The sequence below is a fragment of the Puccinia triticina genome, chromosome 17A, assembly GCF_026914185.1.
Source record: "Puccinia triticina chromosome 17A, complete sequence".
Taxonomy (NCBI): Eukaryota; Fungi; Basidiomycota; class Pucciniomycetes; order Pucciniales; family Pucciniaceae; genus Puccinia; species Puccinia triticina.
Window position 1 is genome coordinate 35,425 of NC_070574.1, and position 25,460 is coordinate 60,884.

General features: G+C 46.3%; 3 protein-coding genes across 3 annotated transcripts; 1 reads left to right on the forward strand and 2 right to left on the reverse strand.

Annotated features, from left to right (window-relative positions):
- Window positions 1–7,942: 7,942 nt before the first annotated feature.
- On the reverse strand, window positions 7,943–10,063 carry PtA15_17A7 (uncharacterized protein; the record flags this gene model as incomplete). Its single annotated transcript, XM_053164585.1, has 5 exons — window positions 7,943–8,131; window positions 8,210–9,189; window positions 9,279–9,591; window positions 9,693–9,920; window positions 10,001–10,063. The coding sequence occupies 5 exons, from the start codon at window positions 10,061–10,063 to the stop codon at window positions 7,943–7,945; spliced, it is 1,773 nt and encodes a 590-aa protein (XP_053028081.1).
- Window positions 10,064–10,838: 775 nt separating this feature from the next.
- On the forward strand, window positions 10,839–12,461 carry PtA15_17A8 (uncharacterized protein; the record flags this gene model as incomplete). Its single annotated transcript, XM_053164596.1, has 7 exons — window positions 10,839–11,033; window positions 11,115–11,340; window positions 11,465–11,664; window positions 11,745–11,835; window positions 11,934–12,081; window positions 12,227–12,332; window positions 12,438–12,461. The coding sequence occupies 7 exons, from the start codon at window positions 10,839–10,841 to the stop codon at window positions 12,459–12,461; spliced, it is 990 nt and encodes a 329-aa protein (XP_053028082.1).
- An 11,040-nt stretch (window positions 12,462–23,501) lies between these two features.
- PtA15_17A9 (uncharacterized protein) lies at window positions 23,502–25,182 on the reverse strand (the record flags this gene model as incomplete). Its single annotated transcript, XM_053164606.1, has 3 exons — window positions 23,502–23,625; window positions 24,902–24,938; window positions 24,993–25,182. The coding sequence occupies 3 exons, from the start codon at window positions 25,180–25,182 to the stop codon at window positions 23,502–23,504; spliced, it is 351 nt and encodes a 116-aa protein (XP_053028083.1).
- Window positions 25,183–25,460: the final 278 nt, after the last annotated feature.

Genomic DNA, 25,460 nt, shown 5'->3' on the forward strand with positions numbered 1-25,460 from the left:
TTGCTGGTGGGAGGCTTGCTGTGGCTGGCCGTGAAGCGGTCCCTGCGGAGAGCCCTCCGGGGAAGGTCCCCCGGACCCTCTGTTTGAGAGGCTTATTGAGCTAGGGCTGAATAGCTCTGACTGGCTGAATTGAAGCAAGACCCTGGGCTATGGGTTCTTTTGTGTGCACACTTCACTTTTCCATAGATTGGAACTTGAATCGCCAGATCAAGGCCATGGGTTGATCAAGGAAAAACTACCTGATTCCGACAACTCTGTTGTAGAACACCCAACGCTGGGCTATATAGAGGTGTGTGAGATGCCCTAGGCAGGGCTATGGATGATGATAGACAATGGTGACTTGGAATGGTAGAAGGAAAGCTTTGAGAAGAAAGGCTCATGACATGTATGGTTTGAGACAATCTTGATTACAAAGGAGCAAACCAACACACGCAAGAGCTAAGTACTTGTGTCTGGTGAGCCGTGGGTGAACCCCAAAAGGAGGTTATAACAGGGAGCAAGTATATGTCCACAAGATACATCAGGTAGTTCAAAATCATATATTTTGTTTCTATCCAAATTGCTTGGCAGAAAGTTGAGGTGGAACTAATTTTCTATTCAGGTATGCAACACCATTCGAGTTCAAAGGCAGGAACTTGTGTAGAGTCTGAACAAGAGATTTGGCTATGGGAAGGGACAGTTATAGGAAATTGATCTTCCTGAATAAGGCAAGACTTGAAAGATCCTTGTGCTTTTAAATTGGACAGGATTTTACGCTTCCTGATAAGGAAGAACTCCTTCTTGTATTGGTTGGTACATGTTGAGACGTCTTTCTCCATAATTTGAACTTGCCTGCCTTCGAAATGGTTCTCTACTTCCAATTGTTGAACCTCCAATTGCAAACACAAGATTTTGTGCGCTTCCACTTCAGCCTTGTTAGATATAATTGATCCAATTCTATTATTCGAGTCGTTTCACCAGGGGGGAAAGTGTGGCACTCCCTGGAGAGTGCCAAACCATATGTTCCTTTGGGAAGACTGTCTGATGTCAAATGTGTGAGCATATGGCATTCAGGATTCAAATATGTTGACCTTATGTTCAACTCAGGCTGATCTTTGATCCACTCCATGGCAAACATGTTGGTAATTGAGTTGAGGGTACCCCCACTTGATGCCTGGTACACCCTGGTATTCTACACTTGGTGGTGTGTTTCACGAATCAAGTTGAGACCCCCTCCACTCAATGAATGGGGTTTAAAGTCATTGAGTGAAGATTCCCTCCACTTGATGAATGTCGGAAAACCATTGATTGGAGGTTGTGTACACTCAATGACCATATCTAAATTACCAGCCACCAAGTGGAGACATCCTCCACTCAATGACTGGTTTTTAATGTCATTGAGTGGAGGGATTCTCCACTCAATGACTGATGTGTGTACTGGCTGTTGAGTGGAGGGGTTCCTTACTTGGTGACTGGTTCTACCAGCCATTGATTGGAGACACCCTCCACTTGATCACAGGTCACTAGCTGGCTGGGAAAATCCCAGATCAGTGACCAGTACTGCATGTTTGTCATTGAGCCGGGCCTCTCCCAGCTTGAAGGACCGTATGTACTGTACATAGCGCAAGGAAAGTCCCGGCTTGATGGAAAGTAATCCTGCTGCACTTTTCCAAGCTGAGTGGCCAGTGCAAACTGCCTACCATGCTTGGAAAGTCTGACTAGAGGACCAGCATGTGCTGGTCATTGAGCTAGGGCTTCTTGCAGGCGTCACTGGATGAGAAGTATGTACTGGTCATCAGATTTGAGCTCAGAGAGGCTGCGGATCAATTACCAGGGTATTATGCCTGTCAAGTGCGGCCTCTCCAAACTTAACGGCCAGTTTGTGTTGGCCATCCAGTCGGAGAAGCCCTAGTCCGATGACCAGCACCTATTGGCCATTGATCTGGGCCTTTCTGAGCTTGGTGGGTGGTCTATAATGTCCACTGAGCTCGGAAAAGCCAAGCTGAATGAACAGTATTTATTGTACAGTGCCCGGAAGAAAGTTTTCATGACATTTCTTTTGAATAGGAGACTTACAAACCATGCCTCTTAAGTTCTGAGTTATTGGGAGGATGGACAGAAAGGTTTCAAAAGAATGAATATAAGTAATGTTTTTGGAAAAAATAAGTGCATAATAGCTGAAAATATTCTTTCATGAAATGATAATTTTGGAAAATCTTTAATACTGTTCCAAAAAAAAAAAGAAAAATCAGAATCAGTAAACTGACATCCAACATGAATGATAATAAATGAAAAAAAATGAGTACCAAAATAAATTTCAAATTTTGAGTGGCAGTGAAAGCACATCAAAAATTCCAAATTTGCACTGCAGGTAACAAAAAAACAGTATTTGATGTGTTTTCACTGCCACCCAAAATTTGAAATTTATTTTGGTACTCATTTTTTTCATTTATTATCATTCATGTTGGATGTCAGTTTACTGATTCTGATTTTTCTTTTTTTTTTTTGGAACAGTATTAAAGATTTTCCAAAATTATCATTTCATGAAAGAATATTTTCAGCTATTATGCACTTATTTTTTCCAAAAACATTACTTATATTCATTCTTTTGAAACCTTTCTGTCCATCCTCCCAATAACTCAGAACTTAAGAGGCATGGTTTGTAAGTCTCCTATTCAAAAGAAATGTCATGAAAACTTTCTTCCGGGCACTGTACTGTTCATTGAGTTGGGGCTTTCTGAGCTCAATGACCAGCAAACGAGGGTCATTGAGCCCGTGTAAACAAGCAACTCGCCAATGTCCACCCTGATGTTTGGCCGAGCATGATGTTGGACATAGCAAAAAAACACCCTCCCCGGGGACCCCGGTGTGGTGAGATCAATCAACCAGCAAGAATATACAAAAGACATAGATTTTAATATTAAAGTACAGTATAAACTACATACAAAACATATACAGTACAAATAACCCCCATATTAGATTTCACATGTCTTTCACAATTATTTTCACACCCAGAAAACTGGTAACATTTCTTTACATAAGTATCAGACATGTAACAAATCTCATAGTAGCATTCAAGAATTACCTCTAAGAAACAGCTCATAGATGTATTTTCCATATAAGAGTAGATATACAGTAGATACACAGTAGATCTCAGAATATTTTCCACTCTCAGAGTACAATCACATCTGATACACACTTCTGTGAAAAAGGAAATTCCTACTTAGATAGTAAAATACCAAGCTCTTTTGTATTTCACACAGCTGTACACATCACATAGTAGAAGAATCTTTCAGCTACATATTTCTAGTCTCAGATAAGTTTATTTACTATAAAAGGAGGCCTCTCCTGCCCCTTCCTGTTTTCTTTTTTCCCCATGTTTGCACTTGATAGTAATATTGTAGATTAATAGCACTCATCACTTGATATAAATAGTTGAATTATAATATTTTGAAATATTAATTGATATATATAACTTGCCCCCTTGACATAGATAAATTTCATACATATAACAATTCTCTTTACATCAATTACACATAACAATCCTCTTTAGATCACCTACATATAACATTCCTCTTCTTCACCCCTTACATATAACATTACTCTTTACATCACTTACATATAACATGCCTCTTTACATCTCCTACATATAACATTCCTCTTTACATCCCTTACATATAACATTCCTCATCTCTTGCGCACTGAACACAGGTAACTAGGGTTTGGAGTCAGATAGAATTAAGAATAGTTCTAAAGATTGCGCCACACTATAAATTCTTAGTGTACATTCTCCCAGAAGCTTATTCAAGGAAGGCAGCCCTTCAAGCACCCGTGTAGTCTGTCATTATCCATGACTCCTACATTTCCCTTCCAAGCTCAGATCACGCCTAGCGTAGAAGTTCCACACCAGGGGATACAGAGCTGATCCCTTTTTCCCCGCTGCCACCATAGTTGACTTGTGCCCAACTTGAAACTCCCGGAGCACATGTTTTTTTGGTGATTTGCAACACACATGAACACCATTTTTGCCACTCCAAAATGATGATAATTTTGATTGTTCTGGATACAGCAGGTCAAAAGAGCACCATTCTTATCTTACACCTGGTGCTAATAATTACCATATGATAAAAGCAATCAACCCTATTTTGTTGCACAATGGACAGGGACATGATGGTAGGTGTGATGAAGACATGCTACCTGGAGGAAACAATTGCCCAAAACAGGCAGGGAAAAGGGGTGAAGAGGATAAATCTACAAGACAAATGGTATGACCCATGCTGAGATGTGTGTGGACATTTCAGAATTGACTTTTCACCTCAGAGTTCTCAGACCAGCTATTTAAATCTTTCTCCTACTGGTTCCAGGATCATCAAAATATTGATGCACCTGTTGATATCCACCAATCTGCCCCCTTCCCCCTGTGAAGCTTTATCAATTTTAACCTCTAGCCGCTGCATTTTTCAGTCAGATGGAGGAAAAGTGAGGGAAAATTGTGCAATGTGTATTCACATACACAAGGTGCATGGTCCCAAACAAACAGCTGACAGCATGGCAAACTTTAGCCTGCAGAAGTGGACCATCACTTGGTAAAAATGGTTGGTGAAAAGGCCTCTTTGATTGTTCACATTTCATAGTAGAGGGAGGGAATACAGGTTACAGAGGTTTTCCCAGCTTTGACACTGTGTGATACTCAAAAAAGAGAAATTTAATTTTACATAACTTTCCTACCAATTGATGAAGGGAACAGGCATGACAGAAATATCCCACAAGGATTGATCTACCAGTTAACTGAGCCTTTGTGGTTGCTATATTTTACAGCTATCTTTCATTGTGTGATTTTATGTGGGTTTTGATTGAAAAAAAAAAAAAAAAATCAGCCCTGAAAAAATATTCCTTTTCACTTTGTCAAGGATATCTTTGAGCATCAGGATAGTTACATTCTTGGCAAAACATGTTGTGAATTGAAGCTCACATCCAGGATTTTTTTTGATATGAACCAAACAGAAAATTTCAACTAAGATATTTCCATGTGTTGGAATTGAGTTACAGATCATCCCGCAACCACTTCACATACAGTCACACATCTGTTGGGAAGAAAGTTGAACAAAGAGTTGAAACTCACATCTAACTCACATCAGACCATTTGACGGACAGAATTACAGCCTGGCACTCTCCAGAGAGTGCCACACTTTCCCCCCTGGTGTTTGCTTCTTTATCTAGTTCGGCAAAGGTACGCTTTGAGGTTGAGACAGAAGGGTTGTCAATTCCAATCAGTTTATTTGCTCCATTTGAGGAGGTTGACAGAACGCAAGATGGTTGGGATGATGTGGTAGAAGCGTGCGTTGGAGGCAATGGAAGTGGCTGGCATGAAGTATTTTTTGAGCTAGAAGATAGATTTGTCAGCTGATTTTCTACTCCCAAAACAATGGAAGGTGCCACTAACTGATTTACGCTGGCAACCTCAGATTGTTCATGTGGAAAGGTTTCTGAGAAATTGACGGGACAAAACTGATTTACTGATTGGGGCAGTGGCCTGGCAACTGACGGCAACTCTAGAAGGGCACCAGTGGGGACTGGGGCAATATAGTGGTTTTTCAGGAGTGGTGGTTGGTGAAGTGGCTTTTTTTTCAGATTTGGATGAATTCAAGGTGGCATCAGGCGTTTGCAATGAGATTATCAGGTGATCTGAGGACGATGGGTGTTGTTTTGACTGTATTGTATCCATCCTCTACATCATCCACGTGGGATGGTCACAGACCGCATGCCAAAAGGACTCGAATGAAAAAATGCGGCCAACTCGAGAAAAGTAAGCTTCTTTGGCGAGTTCAACCAACCTGTAATCTGGAAGATTATTTCCTAGGAAAAGAGAGTCTTCTTTGATCTTGTTATATATTGCTGAGAAGTGGAGGGTGTGGCGCTGCACAAAGTCGAATCTCTTCTTCATTGGCCTTTTGTGGATCTGAATTCCATTCTGACTGATTTGTGGGAGGATATCTTGATGTAAGTGCAAGCTGGGGATTCCCTCGGCCCTGTATCCAGGGAACTTGAGCCAGTATTTTGCAAGCAGTTTCTCATCATCCCGCGTGAAGACATAATTTTTAACTTTTTCGCTTTTGAGTGTTTCTTTTTTGACCAGTTCCTGTTGTCTTGCTTGCGTGTTTTGTGCTGAGGTTTTTTCTGTGGTTGTTTCCTCCGCGCTTGATGGCTTCTGTTCTTCCTGTTTGATTGGGTTCATTCCGCTCGTATTCTTGATTTTCAATATTTTCAATAATCTTTGGACTGAAGTCGTTTTGGTTGGCAGCAGAGTAAGCAGGATCTAGCCCAATATGTTTTGGTCCTTGGATATGCACTCGGGAGAAATTCTGTATTTGTACTGAAGTCTGAGCCTGACTTCTTCCATATGTACCTACAGTGCTGCCTGCAAAGGCTTGGGGTCCAGCATTCTAGCAAAATGCCTTTTTGGAGTCTACAGGGTGTTTACAGCCATTCCAAAAAAGCTTGGCTTTGTTGGAAGGAATTTCCACCCAAACTTTGTATTGGATTTGCCAATAATCACTGGCAAGGTTGGACATATGTATATTCATGCCCACCTCATTCTTATATGCAGGGTGCATATACAGCTGCCAGATGCCCTCAATCATCTTGTTCCTTTCATTTTTTTCTAATTCTGAGTTCAGAATCAAGCAATTTGGCTGATTCTACCCTGGATGGCATCCTGATCAAGGTTGCGAGGTTGGAAGGTGCTGGTCCCAGCAGCTGGCGTGTTTTTTTTTTTGCTACCAAACGGCTTGATTGGTGGGATCCTGCAAGCGACTGCGCTCACAGGTCAGGATATCATGTGTCCAACCTTGATGTTGGATGCACATACATTGGCAAATCCAGAACAAATTTCCAGCGGAAATTCCTTCCAAAGAAGCCAAGCTTTTTTGGAATGGTTGTAGTTTCCAAATCTAAAGCAACAACCAATTTGTTCCAGCTATTCTTTATTTTTAATTCTGAAAGCCCGTATTTTGGGACCCACCTCCCAAGTATGGGCCTGAGTAAACAAGTACAAGGTCCTAAACCCATGCTTTATGCTAAGCAATAGAAAATAGAAATAGAAAATAGAAATAGAAAATAGAAATAGAAAATAGAAAATAGAAATAGAAAATAGAAATAGAAACAGAAATGGAAAATAGAAAATGGCCTGCTTTCTAAGTTGGCAGGAAGTCCTCCACTTTCTAAAACCAGACCTGGGCCCATTCCCATGCCCTAGCCCCCAAAATCACTCACAGTTTTTTTTTCAGGCTTTGAGCCCCAACATTTGGGACCAGCCCAAAACCTTCAGTGGAATGTTGCATGCAACTGTAACTCTAAGACCCTAATCAGGGGGGGGGGGACTTTTCTATAGGATCAAATTTGTTGTTATTGAGCATTGCAATTTGCAAAGTCCTAGATAATATACCTCATTGAGAGAAGCTGGCCAGTTTCATTTTTCACATTGGCCTTGCAGAGTTTTGTCTCTTTCTCTCACTGTTTGAATTCAGTGTTTGGGAATCTCAAGTTCAAACTAAACTGACTCCTTGCTTATTTCCTTGAGCACGCATCTACGCGAATTCACGCCATGGCACTGCAGTGATCAGTTGGTAAGTTTCATACAATCAAATTCAATAGCCAGCCAGCTTTCTGAAATTGATTGAAAACAAAGAGCTGGGCATTCCCCCCACAGTTCAGAATTGATGTGACAAGAAATGAGGCTGTTTTTGCTCACATCATTAAAGACAAGCATAAATGAAAGAGAGAGAGAAATAACAGCGTATCCTTGAGGGATTTACACAAATAGATACCTGGACTTGAAGTTGAAATGACACATGAAAAACATCCGAAGAATGAAACTGAAAGCATGTTAATTGAGAAGGATATGTCCGAATACACGGGAGGATCAATGGATAGGAGACAGAAAGAGATGGGTATGAGGGGTGTCTTATTGCTTGGTTGAAAGACGCTGTTGATGGTTGATCAGAAACGACCATAAGTGTTCTGGTTGCTTAAAATCATGATCAATGATACTACATAACCAATACGAATCTTCGATCTGATTCAACAATCTTTGGTGTGAAGAGTTAGTCTCGAATGATTCAGCCCAATCATTCCAAATATCGAAGGCTTGTTTCTAAGCACAAAAAAGGGGGCAGGGATCAGCTACTACGATTGCAATGTTCCGCTCTCTTCGATTGTTGATACTACAAACCTTCCAGGTTTTGAAACTCTGAGCTTCGATCAGAGTCGTGGTAACTACTTCTGCACCCCTAAAGACGCCCCAAGTGACGGCGTTAGTTTCACAGGGGGCCACGTTAGTCCGGATGTGATCTTGGTTACAATTTCCAGCGTAGTAACGTAGCTGGGCGACTCCCTCTGGATGATCTTTGTTGTAGTCGTCTACTGCTGAAAGAAGGCCTTCGAGGTGGGATTGAGGAATAAAGAATTCGACAAATGATTTTTGGTAAACTCGTCCACCTTCAGGGCCGAATCCGACGACTGAATCCAAAGAGTCAGCTCCATCGATAGCGGGTTGGGATCCGACTGTCCACCACCCATTTTGATTGAGTTGGACGAGGAAGGGGGTGATGGATGACGTTTCGAGAGCTAACGGCTCTTCCGACCATGGTGTGGAGGGCAATTTTCCTTCGGTGAAAGCGCAGAAGACGTTGGTGATATCTTCAAGAGATGTTGGGGTACCCCAAAGGGCATGAACATCCGTTGTAAGATGCGAAAAGGCGCTAGTCAGACTCGAGCCGTAGCCTTCTCGAAGGCCGAAAGCCGGACTACGTTGGTCTCCAAAACGACCGTTGGGGAACTCATCCCAACCGACTGAGAGGCCGCCTTGGACGATCTCGGCCGTGCCAATCTTGACGCTAGGTCCTAGTAGCGGCTGGCAGTGTTTGATTCCTCCAGGGCACCAGCCAAGTTGATTGACCAGTCTGGTGATGCTCCGTTCCAGATTCAGCGTGCACAGATGGAAGGACCGGAATCCGTTGGCTTGTAGACGTTTGATCATCTGCGTCGACAGTTTCACCCCGAAATCTCGCACGGCTTGATCATCTCCCTTGATCGGAATCAACTTGGCGTGAATCGAATCCGGAATATTCGTCTTGCATAACGCAGTCAACCGTCGAAAGCCATCATAACTTTGAATCGGCATAATCCCCGGAATAATCGGGACATTGATTCCTGAAGTTTTGTAGTGATTGAGTCGCGTGAGCGTTGCTTCAAAGAAAGTAGAAAAGTGTGAGATTATTATGCTGAAAATAGTCATCTACCTAATTTCCTGCAAGCTTTGACCCAGTTCAGAAAAATATCGACATCATAAAACAATTGGGTTACGATGAAATCAGCACCAGCATCAACTTTCTGTTTGAGGTAGCTCAGTTCTTGGTCTTGGTCGAATTCAGTGGTCCCCTCGGGGTAAGCAGCAACGCCGATGCAGAAATGGGTTTGGTGCTGTTTTCGGATATATTTTACTAGGTCGATTGCGTGTTGGAATTCATGATCAGTGGGTATCCAATGTTCAGTCCCTCTGGGTGGATCGCCACGAAGTGCCAGGATGTTGACAATGCCGGATTCCTTGGCTTGCTGTTTTTTTTGTAGAACCAGGTAAATTTTGTGTTTTTTTTTTGTCGGCTTTTGGAAGATTCAAAGATCTTTGAGAGTGAGGGATACGCGAAAAGACTGACAGATAAAGTTTGATCCAGATGACTCCGTTGTATATTGGTGCAAGTGAGATGGAGACAGGCTGGGATGGAGAGTTGATCTTGAACCATGGCAGCGATTTCCAAGCTAGTGTCGGAGGTTGATCCACTTGCGCCCCAGGTGACATGGGCACACGTTGGCTTCAGGTTGGCCATCCTTTGGATTCGAGCGTACAAATTTGATAATCCATCGATTGTTTTCGGTGGAAAATACTACTAATTATAAGTTGGAATTCGATGGTTTGTTCTGATCTTTAATTGGGCTGATTGAATCCAAGAGTTAGAGGACTTACTTCGAAAGTAAAATATACTTCATCTTCCTTTAAACCCTCGATCAGCTCGACCACTTTCTTCATTTTCTTGATGCTCGTTTTAAATTTCAGTAGTGTTTGAAAATTTCTTGGCAGGTCCACAAACAGGCCGAGAACAAAGAAAACTTGAGGTGTCACGTACTCAGGTTACACAGACCATGTGACAGATCATCTATCGAGTTTCCATTTTCGGCGTTCGTCCCTGATCAGTACGAAACGACTTCTTCCCAAAACGCGAAAAACACTCGATCACTATTCAAATTTGGAAAACTTGTCTATTCAGACTAGGAAACCAGTGTAGGCGCACCGATGTGCAGGGATATTGGGTGCGGCATCCTTGGAGCTGAGATTACTGCCTTAACAGGCCTTCGTACGGTTTAGCATAAAAAACCACTGTGGATACATTCTTCATCCAGACGACATTTGGTACATCCATGTTTGTCATACTAATCAGACCGCTGCCTTTATCTCACATTCTGAAACCCCGGCTCGCCAGACTTGGCCGGAATTCTCCTAATTTGCCCCCTAGTTTTGCTTTTGGAATTGTTCGTCTCCTTCCCAGTCCCGACTATACCATTAGCTAGCTCAACCGGCCGCATCCGGCGGATTGCCAATTCCATGATTTGTAGCTTCTTGGTACCTTCTCTGATCACATCAGCGCCGTCTGCGCCGCACCGAGGCGCTTCGCGCGGCAGGCAAGGGACTCGACCCGGGCAATGTCCCTGGTCTGTGACACTTGCTCAGTGATATTTCCCATCGAGTTGTAAATATTTTTGTGTTGTATTGGTCAAGGCTGCTCAACACCGTCAACCGTCTTGCGATGTCATCCAATTCAGCGTCATCATCGTCACCTGACCCACCACATCCGAAAAATCTAACAATTTCCACTCCAAGGACAACCGCATTCGCTTCAATCATCTGGCCCACCGGCTCAGCTGCTCGAAGAACAGAGGCCGAAATTGATCAAGCCCACAAATCTCTCAGACGACTCATCCTTACCGACCCGTATGACGAGGTCTGTCTGTTTCTCCTTCGACCCTCTACATATCGTATTAAAGATGTATTTCTTACCACCTTCACCTCACCTTACGTTCAGACAGAAGCAACCCAACTGAGGGCGAGCACCTGGAAAATCTTACTCGGCTCGCTGGAATGTCCTGCGGCTTACTATTTCGACCTCGCCTCCAGACCCCAATCTACTTGGTATCCTAAAATACGAAACGACACCTTCAGGACTCTGGCTACCGATAGCACCTTCAAACAACGCGTACATGAAGACATGCTCGTCAGGTTACTGGAAAGCTTTGTGTGGAGATCACATGGTGTGTCGATCAAAAGATCAAATCTGCTGCCTCTCTTTTACATCTCGCCACCAAACTCAAGTCTTCTCAATAAGCCCGCTTATCTATCCGAGCCTGTTTCTTATTCCTTTTAATGACCCCGTAGATTTGTCTGAAAACCCGTTAGACGCGACTGAGCGACCATACGACTTTACTTACGTCCAAGGCATGAACGTCCTAGCAGCCCCGTTCCTATACACCATGCCATCGGAGTTGGAGGCCTTCTATGCTTTCACGAGGTTCATCGAGTTTCACTGTCCACTCTATGTTCAACCTACACTAGAGGGTGTACATCGAGGCTTGAAGGTAAACTATAGTCTTTTTCTCCTTCTTTTGTATTGTTTTATCACCGAATTAATCCTGCTCTTTTTCTTCTCGTCGGTAAGCTGCTGGACGAATGCCTCAAGATTGTGGATAGAGAGTTATTCGATTACTTGCGATCTAAAAACCTAGCTGCTGAAATTTACGCTTTTCCTTGTGAGACACAGATATCGATCTTTATTCAAGTTTCTGAATATCCTACATGCTAAATACTCATGAAGCTGTGTCTTGATTGCTCATCATCTCCATCGTAGCCGTCTTGACATTTTGCGCGTGTACTGAGCCTCTCGACCAAGTATTACAACTGTGGGATTACTTGTTGGCTTTTGGCGTTGGGCTAAATGTTCTATGTGTCATTTCTCAACTATACATGATGAGGGATCGAGTCTTAGCTCATCCATCGTGAGTCTAGCTTATGCCACTTTTTCCGGTACCGTCTGTTACATATCCCACACTGAATTATAATTTTGCTGACCTACCACTGTCTTGGCAATTTCCTAACCGTGCATCTTCACTATCGAACTTCGACGATGCACTCAACCCAAAGACCAATGGCACTCTTGAGAAAGTTTCCAACCCTAGAAGCCCGAGAAGTAATCATGTTAACCAATGTATTTATTCGAGACATCCCCAAGTCGTTGTATGATAAGATTGTTCGTCATCCATTTGAGAGTCACATCATAGATAAATGACCACACCCTCTCATCTCTTTTTATTTCGCGATTCGTTGTTTTGTCTTTGGTTGCTTGATAAATCAGTTGGTCTCTTTTCGCCCAGCATGATCTCATTTTACTTGTTTACTTCTATTCCGCTCTGCCTATTTATTACCCCCCCCCCCCCCCCCCCCCCGCCGCCGCCGCTTGTCAAGTTGTATATTAGACTACATAGAACACTATACATAGCATAAATCAATAAGTAACAACATTGCTTTTCAATTTATCTTGACCTCCTGATTACAAAGAGCTACTTGTATGGGCTCTGTTAGATTTTTAATCCTGCAACAGGAAATTATGTGCATACATGCATGGTGCATCATCTTGAAGTCAAATGAAACTTTGAACAACAAAACACAAGGTTTATCAGACTCCACGATGCTGCAACAGGTAAGGCTCAAGCCTTCTCTTAAACAGAACACAATCATTTCCCAGGTTCTGGTGAGAGAGGGGGGGGGGGGGGTGAATCCCTGCCATCATGTCAATCTTTCAAGGGTTTGTTTGAGCTGATCATATAAACTCTTAGCAGTATAATCAACCACTTTTGGAATTTGACCACCTTGACCTGAGTTTATATGCCCTTTATCAACACCGCAAGAGCTACGCTACGCAAAGCGGTAAGCGTAGCGATTTGGGTCCCACTTTGCTGCGCTTTTAGTGACGGACTGGGCGCTACGCTTTTCGCTTTTTTTTTCAAGCAGAAAAGATCCGCAAAAATAGCAAGCTATTTTCAGCGGTGAATAGCGGAATTCCGCTACGCTTATTGCTACAGTAGCGGAAAAAACACTACTTTAGTGATTTTGCTGCGCCACTGTAGCAACATTCCAATATCAATCCCCAGCATCATAATTGATGGAGGATTGATGATTAATTTTCATCTAAGGCAGTTTCCACAGAAAGGCGGACTGGCCCGCTACGCTTTTTCAAGAAAAGCTGCCCCATTCGCTACGCTTTTGGCGCTACAAGGCGCTAATAGCGCCAAAAAGCGCTGATTTCGCCGCTACGCTCAGCTTTAGCAAAAGCGGGAAAAAATTTGCTGCGCTATGCGCTAATCATATTTAAAGTAGTGGTACTGGCGCTTTGCTACTGCTATAAGTAGCGGCTTTCCGCTCGCGCTATCGCTAATTGTCATTTGAAAAAGCGGTACCCCCCGCTTCGCTACACAAAAGCGCTGCTTTTTGTAGCGAAGCGTAGCTCTTGCGGTGTTGCCTTTATGTATTGATTTACTTTAAGTGGCTTTTATATAATATATCTCCATTAATTATTAGAAACATGACTTGTAGTGTGAGAACTCCTTTTGGGACGGGTGGCAGTTCTTTGAGAGGGAGGTAACAAATATGATATTGCAGTTAAGCAATATTTATTTTACGGGTGGTTTGAAGGACCTGATCAAACAATGTAGATGATGTGAAATGACACAAGCTATTTAAGAACCTGATTATGATCACAGGTGTTGAGTGAGTGGATGTTTGAGATCACACTGTTAAGGCCCCGTTTGGACGCCCGGTGTGATATGATAAATTGCATAATAAAATACATAACACCCAATGTGAAATCCAACTGTAATAAACCCAATCAAAAAATCATCAGATTTATAACATGTCTGTTTGGACATCCACTCCAGAATACATTTGAGTCCATTTATAAGAGGACTGTTTGGCAAACCAAGGCAGGCAGAGCTATATATGTATGTAGGCTGGAGGAGTACTTACTACACACCCTCTTGATGACCGGTCAACCGGTCTCAAAGAGGAAGGACACAGCCTCTTGATGACCGGTCAACCAGTCATCAAAGAGCACATATCAACAGCTTCTGGATGGCCGGTTTGACAGGCCATCCAGAGGACACCCTCTTGATGACCGTTCAACCGGTCATCAAAGAGGACTTCACCTCTCAATGACTAGTCAAACAGTCATTGAAGAGCACACCACCACCTCGTGATGAATAGAGAGGGATGAGTCCCTCTCAATGACCGGTTGACGGGTCATCGAAGAGGACTTCACCTCTCGATGACCCAACCAGTCATCGAGAGGGACACTACACCCTCTCAATGACCGGACCAGTCGTCGGGAGGGACTCTACACCCTCTTGATGACCGGACCAGTCGTCAGGAGGGACTCTACACCCTCTCAATGACCCAACAAGTCATTGAGAGGGACTCTACACCCTCTCAATGACCCGACAAGTCATTGAGAGGGACTCTACACCCTCTCAATGACCGGTCAACTCGATATCCGGTCAACCATCTTGATTTGACCGGTCATCGAGAGGGACTCACCCTCTCAATGACTGCTTGACCGGTCATCAAGAGGGACTCTACACCCTCTTGGTATCCGGTAGTTCTTGATGACAGGTCAAGCAGTCATTGAGAGGGATTCTACACCCTCTCAATGACTGGTTGACCGGATATCGAGAGGGTGTAGAGTCCCTCTCGATGACCGGTCAAGCAGTCATCAAGTGGGATTCTACACCCTCTTGATGAGTGTAGAATCCCTCTTGATAAGACTGGTTGACCGGATATCGAGACACCAGGGGGGAATGTGTGGCACTCTCTAGAGAGTGCCGGACCGTATGTTCCTCCAGGAACGGTGTCTGATGTCAACTATTGAAGAATGTGTGACTAAACCTTGTGTCTATCTTGAACTGATGTTCAACCACATTGGAAATCAGATGGATGATAAAAACACTCATGAATGATTATTGACTCATGATATGGGTGTGTTTGCTGCATTGCAAGTTGAAGGTATTTTGAAGTCATTCTGATGTTGCGATTGAGTCCATGTGGTTAATGTCACATGTGGCGCAAAATGACACTGTATATTGAGTTAGCTCATGGGGCTCCAACCAACAGGTAGAACGGAGCACCTGATGATAAAGTTGTGTCAAAACAGATACTGTTGTGTCACTTGGGGGTCAATCAATTGGCCCACATATACATGCAAGAGTGCAGAGGTCTTTGGCCCCATTGCCATGTTGGAAGGGTGCCACCATTTCTCCAGAATCTTGAGTTAGGCAGGACTGCTGCTGGCATGCTTCTGTTCATGATCTCACAACTATCAAAAGTCAATGTTGCGGCACAATAATGTAGGTCCTTATTCTCACTACATGAGGAGCAACCAACCAGCCACTTGATGCGAGTTTGATGAATCCACCACATTCCCCGCATTTGGAAAAAGTGCTTCTGAAGCTAGTGCATTGGCTCTGTGTCACGTAGCAGAGAAAACCTCTTTTGGGAGCTGAGAGTCTGTCTGACAACTCTCCATTGTGAAGTTCTGTCTGAATGTTTGGGGGCACTGTGCCAACACATATTCCCTGCAAGGGTGTCATGGGTGCTTAAATGATCCAATGCTGGTCTTGCGGTTTTGTGTGGTATGAGTCAGAAATGTGTATACCAAATTCCCAATGGCAGGGGGAACAGAGCAGGGCCAACATTTGATTCATCTTCATTAATCACCTAATACCCAATCTTGTTGGCCATGAACCGGGTGAGGTAGAAAAATGTATGGCTTTATTTGGTGAGTGGTGTCCTATCTTTCCAAGGGTCCCTTGCCCAACCCTGCAACCAACAGATCTGGATTTTCCCGGAAGAAATCTTGAGAGCAGTTGTTTGTCTCATCTATCTTCACCAAGGATCCAGAGAAATCCCACTCCCTGGTATTTCGGGTCAAAATTTTCCCTGGTGCTCACCAGCAAAAGAATTTTTCAACACAAGGGACACTCTGACTGGCAGAAATTTCCTGTTTGCAATCACAAGCAAGCATGGTGGGTGTGCTTGTATCATTATTCCAGAACCCAGACAGAGCTCCAGATTGGATTTGCCGTGGGGGCAAAGTGGGGCCTGGCTGTACTGAATCCCATCAACAAGCAATACTGGCAATTATGTCACCCCTCTAGTCAACAGCCGCTCATCTGTGGCTCTTGCCACCATCAAATTTCCAGCCAGCTTCTGCAGGAAATCAGGAATGACAATGGATGAATTCACAAGCTGCTCATGTCAGGGATGAGAGCATTGATGGGCTCAGATGTTGATCCATTTTCAGACTCTTTTAGGTGTATGCTCAAGCACCTGAGCTCTTGATCACTAGATACTAGATCACATCAGAAACAACAAAGAAAGGAGGGACATTGAACAATCATAGGATGACCCTGTCTCCTATTTTGATGAAGGTGTATTCATGGGGGCAATTTGCCTGTGTGGCATGAAGCAGGAAGATTGTGTGGGTCAATATGAATATATCTCAAATTATTTCCTCCTCGCTGATGCCCGGTGAACCACAGTCTGACAAGATCCATTTCAGTCAATCACTTATCTGAGGCGTTCAGGGGATCCTCATACCCCAAGTACATCAATGGATCATCTGCGCCTTGGTAGTCTGCATTTGAAGACAACCATGATCAAACTCAAGGATTTTAGGTAACCGGAGGAAGACACTTCAGGCAAATTAGTGTAAATGGCACTTTGCAGCAAAGCCAAGATGCATCAGTAGCATGCACGAGCCATGCAGACCTGCTCCTTACAGACAATTACAGTCTGCATGAGTATAGCACAGTCACAATATTTTATCTTCACCTCCCACCAGTCCCCCCCGGTCGCTTGTTGAGATTGACCAGCCTCATGATTGTTTCCTGCTCGCCGGGGGACACGCGGAACAGAAGTTATCCTTAGTATCCGGAAGCTCGGTCACCCACCGAGCCATCTCTCCGCGGGAGGATGTCATTTGGACCAAGTATTACATGGCTGGACACTAGCCAAGCATGCCTGACTGGGCATTGTGACAACCACACAGTGCCACAGTCATAGAGGTCTCTCAGTGCAGATCGCCAGAGAACACGTCACAAGGTCATTGGGTTTTGGTGGCAGTGATGAAGTTCTTGGCAGCTCCGAGATCCTCTCCCTAATATGCCCCACGTTTGCTCTTGCAAGTCATTTATGTGTCTGGCTTATGAGGGAGGTGGTGTAGCCTTCCCCCCCCCCCCCCCCCCCCCCCCCCCCCCCCCGGCCATATGTGAGCATTTCCGATGGGCAAGCGAGCATCTTCCTCAATCTAGAAGCTGGCACAGCATGTGAATTAAGCACTAATCCCTGACTGGGTCAACGAGCTGCAACATATGAACTTGTTCTGCGGGGAACCTTTGGAGCCCGGTCCCGTGGGGCCGGATCATATCGCAGAAGTGCATGGAGTTAGAGATATTTGCATGTGTGAGGCCCAGGTTGCAGGAGATTTAGTACATGATACATACATAATGAACAGATGCGCACAACAGGCAGGAGACGATGTCCACTGCGATGCACGGCCGTGAATTATGGTGGAGACGCCTCCTCAAACCGGTCTCGGCCCACAGCAAAACAATCTCACTCGAGTCATTGAAGATGGTCACAACAAAGGGGGGCGGATGCGAGGGCATTCCAGACGCCCCAAATCTCGTATAACTCACAATAAACAAAAGGCACCCATCAATTTCAACAGGGCGATTGAGAACTGCTGACGCAGGTTGATTCAAAGGGAAGTGGGGCCTGTCCTGTGTGATTGCACATAGTGAAGGTTAGGTTTGGTTGTGAGGATGTACACCTCGGGCAGTGCCCAAAGCTAGCCCTTTCTTGATGGAGGGAGTGGTCAAAGGCCACATGCCTTGCATGGTTGTTGGTCGGGATACTATCCGGCAGATAAAGCACACTTGAAACTAACAGTATATCTGAACTCCTCTACCACCCCGGCAGATGCTCAACAAGCTTGGGCAATTCTCAATCGCAATCTTTTTCAGAATGATCGAGGTAGCAGGCAATATCCATCTGTCCAACACTAACCCAGACAACATACAAACTATCGGCAATGAAATCCATATCTTGACCTGCATCGCATCCCATCAGATCAACCCCACCTCCACAATATCAGCCTACCCTGTGCATCAAGTTGTGTTAAAGTCATCCGGGGCAACAGTTCCAGCGATCCTATATGACTTCTGCAGTCAAATTTTTTTTTCCGGCCAACTGGTCGTTCCATCTGATTCAAGTCACCCCATCATTTGGGTCGAGCGGTTTGGATGGCAAGTGCACCGCGGCGAGTTTGCTCTTGCCCACGAATTCGAGGAGACTAAGGCCTTTGGGACAGTCTACGTTGTCAAGGTCCACTGGAATCCAATTGTAGGCTGTGTTGGGGATGTTGAAGTTGTAGACAGTGAGATGAATCTTGTCAGTATTTGCTATTAGGACAGATATCATGGGCCTTCCCCTAGGAAGTGGACATAGAAGTGTGCTGAAGTCAATCTCCGTAGTCCAAGCTTGGCCATCTCACACTCACGGCCACCCATTTCCAAGCCCATGACAGTTTTCAAACGCTTTGCCGGGGAGATTCTATTCGCCGGGCGGGCGTCAGGCTCCGGCAGGAGATTCCATGAGTTGTGTGTAAGTAGTCTGCTGGTTGATGTGGCAGTTTGCAATCTCTCACATGGGGTGTTGTGTGTAGGTCGAGCATGTTTCAAAGATGCCGCGATCCGAAAAAACTGTGTACGGCTTGAGGGCGAATCCAAGAACAAGATTTCAACTCCGAGTCGACGGATGGAAGCCACCAGCGCAAAGAAGACACAGGAAGAAAGTTCACCGGCGACATGCGTAAGACATTATGGCAAGGGCCTGGTGGTTGGGACAGGTGTGCTCCCCCAGCGGCTTCTTACGGTTTCTACGTTCTGGATTTACGCCCTCTGTTCTCTTATTCGTGATGACTATTCTTGTTCTGAGACTGCGAGGAAAGAAGCCCAGACGGGCGCGCGAAAGATCTTCTCATCAGAATGAGTGTTCATTTAAGTTACAAAAAACACCATGTATATTATTCATTTGCCCAGTAGGGGTGCATGGAATCTTTGAAACAGATTGATTGCTACGGTGAAGCCGGCGGGCTACAAGACAATCATCACACTATTGAGTGTACCAGGAAATAAAGCTGGGGTAGGTAGGAGAACTACTCAGCAAGGAGAGCAGAGAAACAAACACATTCAACACAGGACTGAAATTTTTTTGAAACATTAACTAAGGCTAAGATTTGACCGGGGGGCAGGGAGGAAGAGTCAAGTATTGGTAATTTGTGGATTCGCATTTGGGAGAAGGAATGGGGATGTGGGGTTCCACGCCTGCCACTGATTGAGGAAATCTTTTGTTATGGCTTCCGCAAGCTCAAACCGAGTGGGCACTTGGACATTAGGAAGGGGGCAGATTTTGTTGGGGGACTGAAAAACTGGGAGAAATATCTGATACAGGTATGCCGACAGAGTTTTCCAGATGGGTTCGTCGGGGGTGTGTGGTGTTGTGGAACGGTCCTTGATGATGGACATTGCTTGGAGGAAAGACATGCACGTCGAGATTCCGGCAATCCTGTGGTCCCTTGACGTAATGAACAAACCTCGGACTCCGGCAAGGACAAAATAGACTAGTGGTTGAAAATTTTGCTTTCGTTGATACTTCTGGAGCTGATGAGCGGCGTCGGCAGGGAGTTCAACGAGTTCCGAGGTAGCGGTCTGCACTGATGTGGTAGTGGTGGTCGAGCCGTCTATGGGTGCTCGATTAGACCGGTTGTTTGCCTTCTTCTCAGCCGCAGTCAAGGGTGCCTTACTGAGCGCGTGAGTTTGAAATATAATGTAGGCCATCAACATGTCAATTATGACGTTGCGGAATTTGTGCAGCACATCGACGGAGTGCAAACGCGGAGCAGCCGGTGCGCCAGGGTCAGAACTAGCTTGGTCAAAACTGGATGACGAGTTCTTCACCGCTTCAAGAAAGGAGAGGGCTTCGACACCGTGAGAAAGATGATCTTCGGCTTGAATGCTGCTGACCTGGGGTGGTTTGAAGAGATTGTCAGCCATTAACTCCACAGAGGCAGCGACAATCCGAGCCCAATCAATATGCAGCCGTTGGGGAGGGTGGAGAAGGCGGGAAAGGCAGCGGACAAGGGTTGATTCCGGGTGCTCTGTCTTATTAACCGTGGGAATAAATGACCCAGGTTCGAGACTGTTTCGCTTGTCTCCAAAAGCCGTGAGCTTGGGAAAGTTGATCTGATCGGGGCAGTACCACTGCTTGTTTTGAGACGGGGACAGGAACTTGTCGGCTGAGCGGGGACACATGGTGAGTTTTCCGAGATTTCTAATCCAGTTCAGCAGTGTACACACCATAGACTCACCAAGAGATGTTATTGTGTGTATCCACAAGCCATAGGAGCAATCGGTACGTTGCAACGGAGGTGTTGGGGATGGCGGAGCTGGCGAGTGCATAGCTTGTGCACAATTTTGAAGCAAAGGAGCAAGTGATTGCCAAGTCGTCTGATGTTTTGGTGCCGCTGAAACTATTGTGAATGCTGATGACCTGCGCGCGGATATTGTCGCACTTGAGAATGGTTAGCTGACCTGTGCCGGCGGTTGAAGTGGTTGACTGTTGGGTGTTCAAAGGGGTTGCTGAAGTCGTTGAGTCTTGTTGGACAGAGGCCGATGCAGTGGTGCCGGGTGCAGGACTGGCAGGCTTGAAAAGGGAGGGTGATGTGGCCTTTTCCAGTCCAGGAGAATGAAGACGATCAGCAGCTGGGTCTGGGGCCGAGCCAGGTCCTGTGCCGCGTGAGTCAGTTTCGGCTGAGAGATTTTTGGATGCTGAATCCGGAGTAGGCAAAGGGACACGGTGACCGGCACTTGGTGCCGACTGACTGCTAGCTGTTTTGCCTGTGTTGAATGTTGGCGCTATTGTGTCACCCTGGTTGGTGGTGGTTGGTGGGGAAGGTGTGGTGGAAGAAGTTGTCTGGGGTGGAGCCGAGTTTGATGTGGTGGTGATGGTATTTGAAGGTGCAGATTGGCTGTTGGCTGATGGAATCGAGGGGTTGATAGAGGGTGGTTTCTTAGTGAGAAGATCCGCTGGCTTGAATGATGACCGTTTTCCTCCCCGTTTTCTTTTTGATCGTGGGCGGGAGGTACTGGGTGGGTTCAATGTGGACGCCAAAGGATCTCCCGGGATAGTAATTTTGATGTCTTCGTCATGAGGAACAGCACCGGTTTCCTGCCATTCTGGTATGGTAGAGAAAGGTGGTGTTTCTTGTGGTGTCAGTGAGAATGTGGTCTGTCATGTACAAGTGGCATGAATCGGGAGGCCTTACGTCGCTTGCTCTGGGTGAGCGTAGCAGCCAGTTCTTCAGCGACGCGTTTGCAGGTGCGAGGGAGCTTGAGGGCAAGGATATGATCGGCAGATCGGGTGGCAGCCTCAATGGAACGGCTGAATTCTTCCGGGGTGATCTCCTGGATCTCCATGGGCAGGATTGATGCGGCCGGGGTAAGTGAGGCTGGGCATGCAACGGATTTGTGTTGTAGAGCAAATTCATAAAATGATGGCGGAGCAAGTGGTGTGGCGATGTTCTGAGCATGGTCTATAGCAGCTATGACAAAAGCAGAGAGGTGAGTTCAGAATGGCAGCTGAGCAGGCAGTGTGAGAATGCTGACTAGGAGGTGGAGTCGAGGATGAATGTCGCGACCCCTTCTCTGAATCTGATTCAGAGGAATCGGTGGCAGGCAAAGGTTCGGGAGGAGGTGCGGTCGACATTTTTGTTGTGAGGTGACAAATATGAAGCAAAGACAGATGGGGGGACCGTGAGACACATGGGGCCAGGGAGACAGTGGCCTCGATTTATGATGTGATGGTGGGTTTTCAGGACAACCCAAAGGCCTTTGTGATTGAAAAGCTTGCATAGCCTTTGTGTGGTGGATCGAGGTTCCATGTTTCAGCTGAAATGGGCTTAGCCTGAGCAGTAAGCTTGAGTTTAGTTATACCTAGGGCCCAGCTGCGCACAGGGAATTATTGAGGGGATTGTCAGCGTCCTGGGTTTGAGACGGGAGCTGACGCAGCGCTGACACAAGCAGCATGCTCTGACTGCTGACCATCAGCATGTGTGCTGTGGGAGTGTGGGGATCCTAAACGTCAGCTTGAAGTTGAACACATGTGTGCAGAGTGCGCTGCAGTTGCCGTGGTCAGCAAGATACTCAGCTTCCGCCGCGCTAGGTCACTTTGCAAATTGGATGTAGAACAATCAGCAAGTCGAATAAGCAAGGTGACGCGTGGCGGTGCATGAGGTTGGCTGAACTTCGCAGCCAAGACTAACATCAGGCCAAGACGGGCCTGAAACTGTCAGATAGGGCATGAGGTGAAATGCTGACGTTGTCCACAAGCATGTCTTCACGGACGGGGCGTGGGATTAACAATTCTCTGATAGCGGGCTGTGAAATCAAGGTCTGACCAAGCCATCCCGGGGACAACTACGATCATCGGGGTTATTGATGCACAAAAATCTACTGCGTAGTCTCTTCGACATTGAGGGCTGAGAGGTGTAAGTCTGAATTGCTATCACAACCCGGTCAGTCTCCAGGAGATGTGGAATAAAGGGTACGGCAACCCGGATGTTCGCGGCGCAGCGTTCTGCGCAGATGTCCACCGTGATGTTCGGCCAAACATCATGGTGGACATTGGATCGCAGTGGGCAAAACTTAGCAAGAACTTAATCAAAGGTCCAGGAACCTTAGAATTCCAGAATGCAGAGTGAGATAACTACTGCGCAGGGATGAATGAGGAGCATCATGCCTTTTGGCGAGGGATCAGAATGTATCCGCTCAAAGTTCCATACATATACCACACTGCTGCACTGGCCACATGGCTCTCATAGCCCGGCCTGGCGAGGTAGCGGGCTTTGGGTCGGGCCCCAGAGGCCCGCGGGTCTGGGATGTCCACCCTGATGTTCGGCCAAACATCGCAGTGGACATTTCCTCACCCTCTCATGAGGCGGCTTTGGGAACCCTGTCAGTGCAGGTAATACGTTACCTGCACTGACAGGGCTCAGGCAGACCATCGCATCATGTGCCTCACCGTTTTTGGACACTAATATCCCCTCCTCCCAACCTGACAACGTCAGCCTGGAGGGGATGGACACTGGATGTCTCACAGGGCGCAGCACAGAGGAGTTTCCCCTTGCATTCCTAAAACCTACACACTACGGCAGTAATCTATAGCAAAAAGATGGACGAAACATTCCATTACATATCATCCGTGGACCGTTTCCAACAACCCGCTAGAGTGGGTAATCATCGATCCAAGTTCATCGAGCCACCAGTTTGAACGTCGAGGTGCCCATCGGCGGGCGGTCCGCTCGTGCTCGTGGATCCCACGTTTCCAGCTGGCGCAGTCGCGGGAGTGCCAGAGCCTGCAGGTCCTGCGGCAGGCTGGCAAGCTAGTAGTAGATCACGCGCAATGACATCAAGACCTATCGCCGGGACTTTAGAGATAGTATCCTGCTCAAAGGCGCCGAGCTTAGTCCAATAAAGTTTGCTGTAAGAGTCAAGAGGTAGCCCGCGGGGAACACCTATTATGCCTTTAGTGCTCTTGAAGTTGCGTTTTGAGCGAGCATAGAGTTTCTGATTGGCCGCAACGGTTTTGTGATGTTGTCCGCGCGCAATGGTCATCTTGTCGAGGCAGTGTAAGATGCTTGTGAGGTCATCACTCCTCCAGTCGGGGATCTGAGAGAGAGGGGCGATGTTCTCCCCGGCGTCTTCAATGTCGGAGCCGCACTCCCTCTGCTCGACAATATTGGCAAGTTGGATGTTGGTTTTGAACAGCTTGTCAACCATGGAGCATCGATTTTCCTTGATCTGACACACAGGAGCACATGAGGAGTGAGCCATTTCATCCGGCGAGTCAGAAGGTTGGGGGGGCAGGAGATGGGATGATCTCACCTTTTTGCGCATTCGTTGGTGTTGGTCCACTTTAGCCTTGCGGTTCTTGATCCCGTTGTAAGTCGGGACATCCATGTTCTGGAATTCTCGAAGTTCGCGCGACTTGGTGTGGATCCATCGTTGGATAATGGCGGGTGCCTGAGCCGCCTGCTCATCGGTGACAGATGTGGTTCGACGAATCCAATCTACAGACTTCAAGGCCAAGATCTCAATAATCGCTGAGTTCCACGCGGAGCTGCTCCCGGGCTGCGTCACATCCCACTGAAAGGTGACTCGACAGATGCCTGCCAATTCTAAGGTCCTCTCGACATCAGCCTTGACTGGCAGGCTTATCGGCTTACAGCCCTTCCCAGGACCTTGCATGGATGCAGAAGTGAAAGGTGGTAGCGTGTGATTTTTCCGAATTTCCTTCTCTGCAACACCGACATAGTAATCTATCTCAGCAGCCGGCTTGCCAACAAGAGCGGCGCGAACTCTGTTGAGCTGTTGAAGGATAACAGCACTTCGCTTCTCCATCCAATATTGGCCTGCAAGTTCCGGTTCAGTTGGAGTTATCGGGTAATCTTGAGGCTTGTCAGGATTGCCAAGGAAGAATTTGATGAAACTCTGGATACTCCGAGAAAGTGCATCGTGGTGCTCCGCAAGCGCACTCTTACGCGCGATACCTTTGGCCCGCCTCCCAGATTTCCGCCCTTCTTCGACCTCTCCGGCTTCGGTTCTAGATTTCCTCGCGTTGGCAACAACAAATGCAGGGTCCAACCGGGACGGATCCTCGGGCTCCGATGCGCGTTGAGCTGCCTCGGCTGTGCACAGAAGTTGGGTCAGGGGTTGGTCTCATCAACTTGTGTAAGGCCAACCATTGCTTGACTTGCCTTTGTTTGCAGTCTGCATGGCCGAATCACCGGATTGCATGCTTCCATCGGCTTGAAACTTGGGGACCAGACCATCCACCAGAGCTGCGATCCATGACTTGTCTGAGCTTGACGGGGGGGCACCGTTTCCCTCAGCACCTGGCTGCTCACCCAGAGGAGCATCGGTGGGAGCCATGATGGATTATTATAGACGAGATTGCACCAGGAAAAAAAGTAGTCACTTGATGGCAAGTGACATGACACAGCTTTGTTTTCAGCTCCAACACTGCTCCAATGCTGCTCCTCTCCACCAGCACATCTGGGGCTCACATGATAGGTGTCAGGATCAAAGCACTCAATGTGAAAAAACCAGATCATGCTCAGCTTTGGCCCTAGCCCAGCTGATGCTCAGCTTTTACCCTGGCTCAGCTGATGCTCAGTTTTTCCCCTGGCCCAGCTGATGCTCAGCTTTGG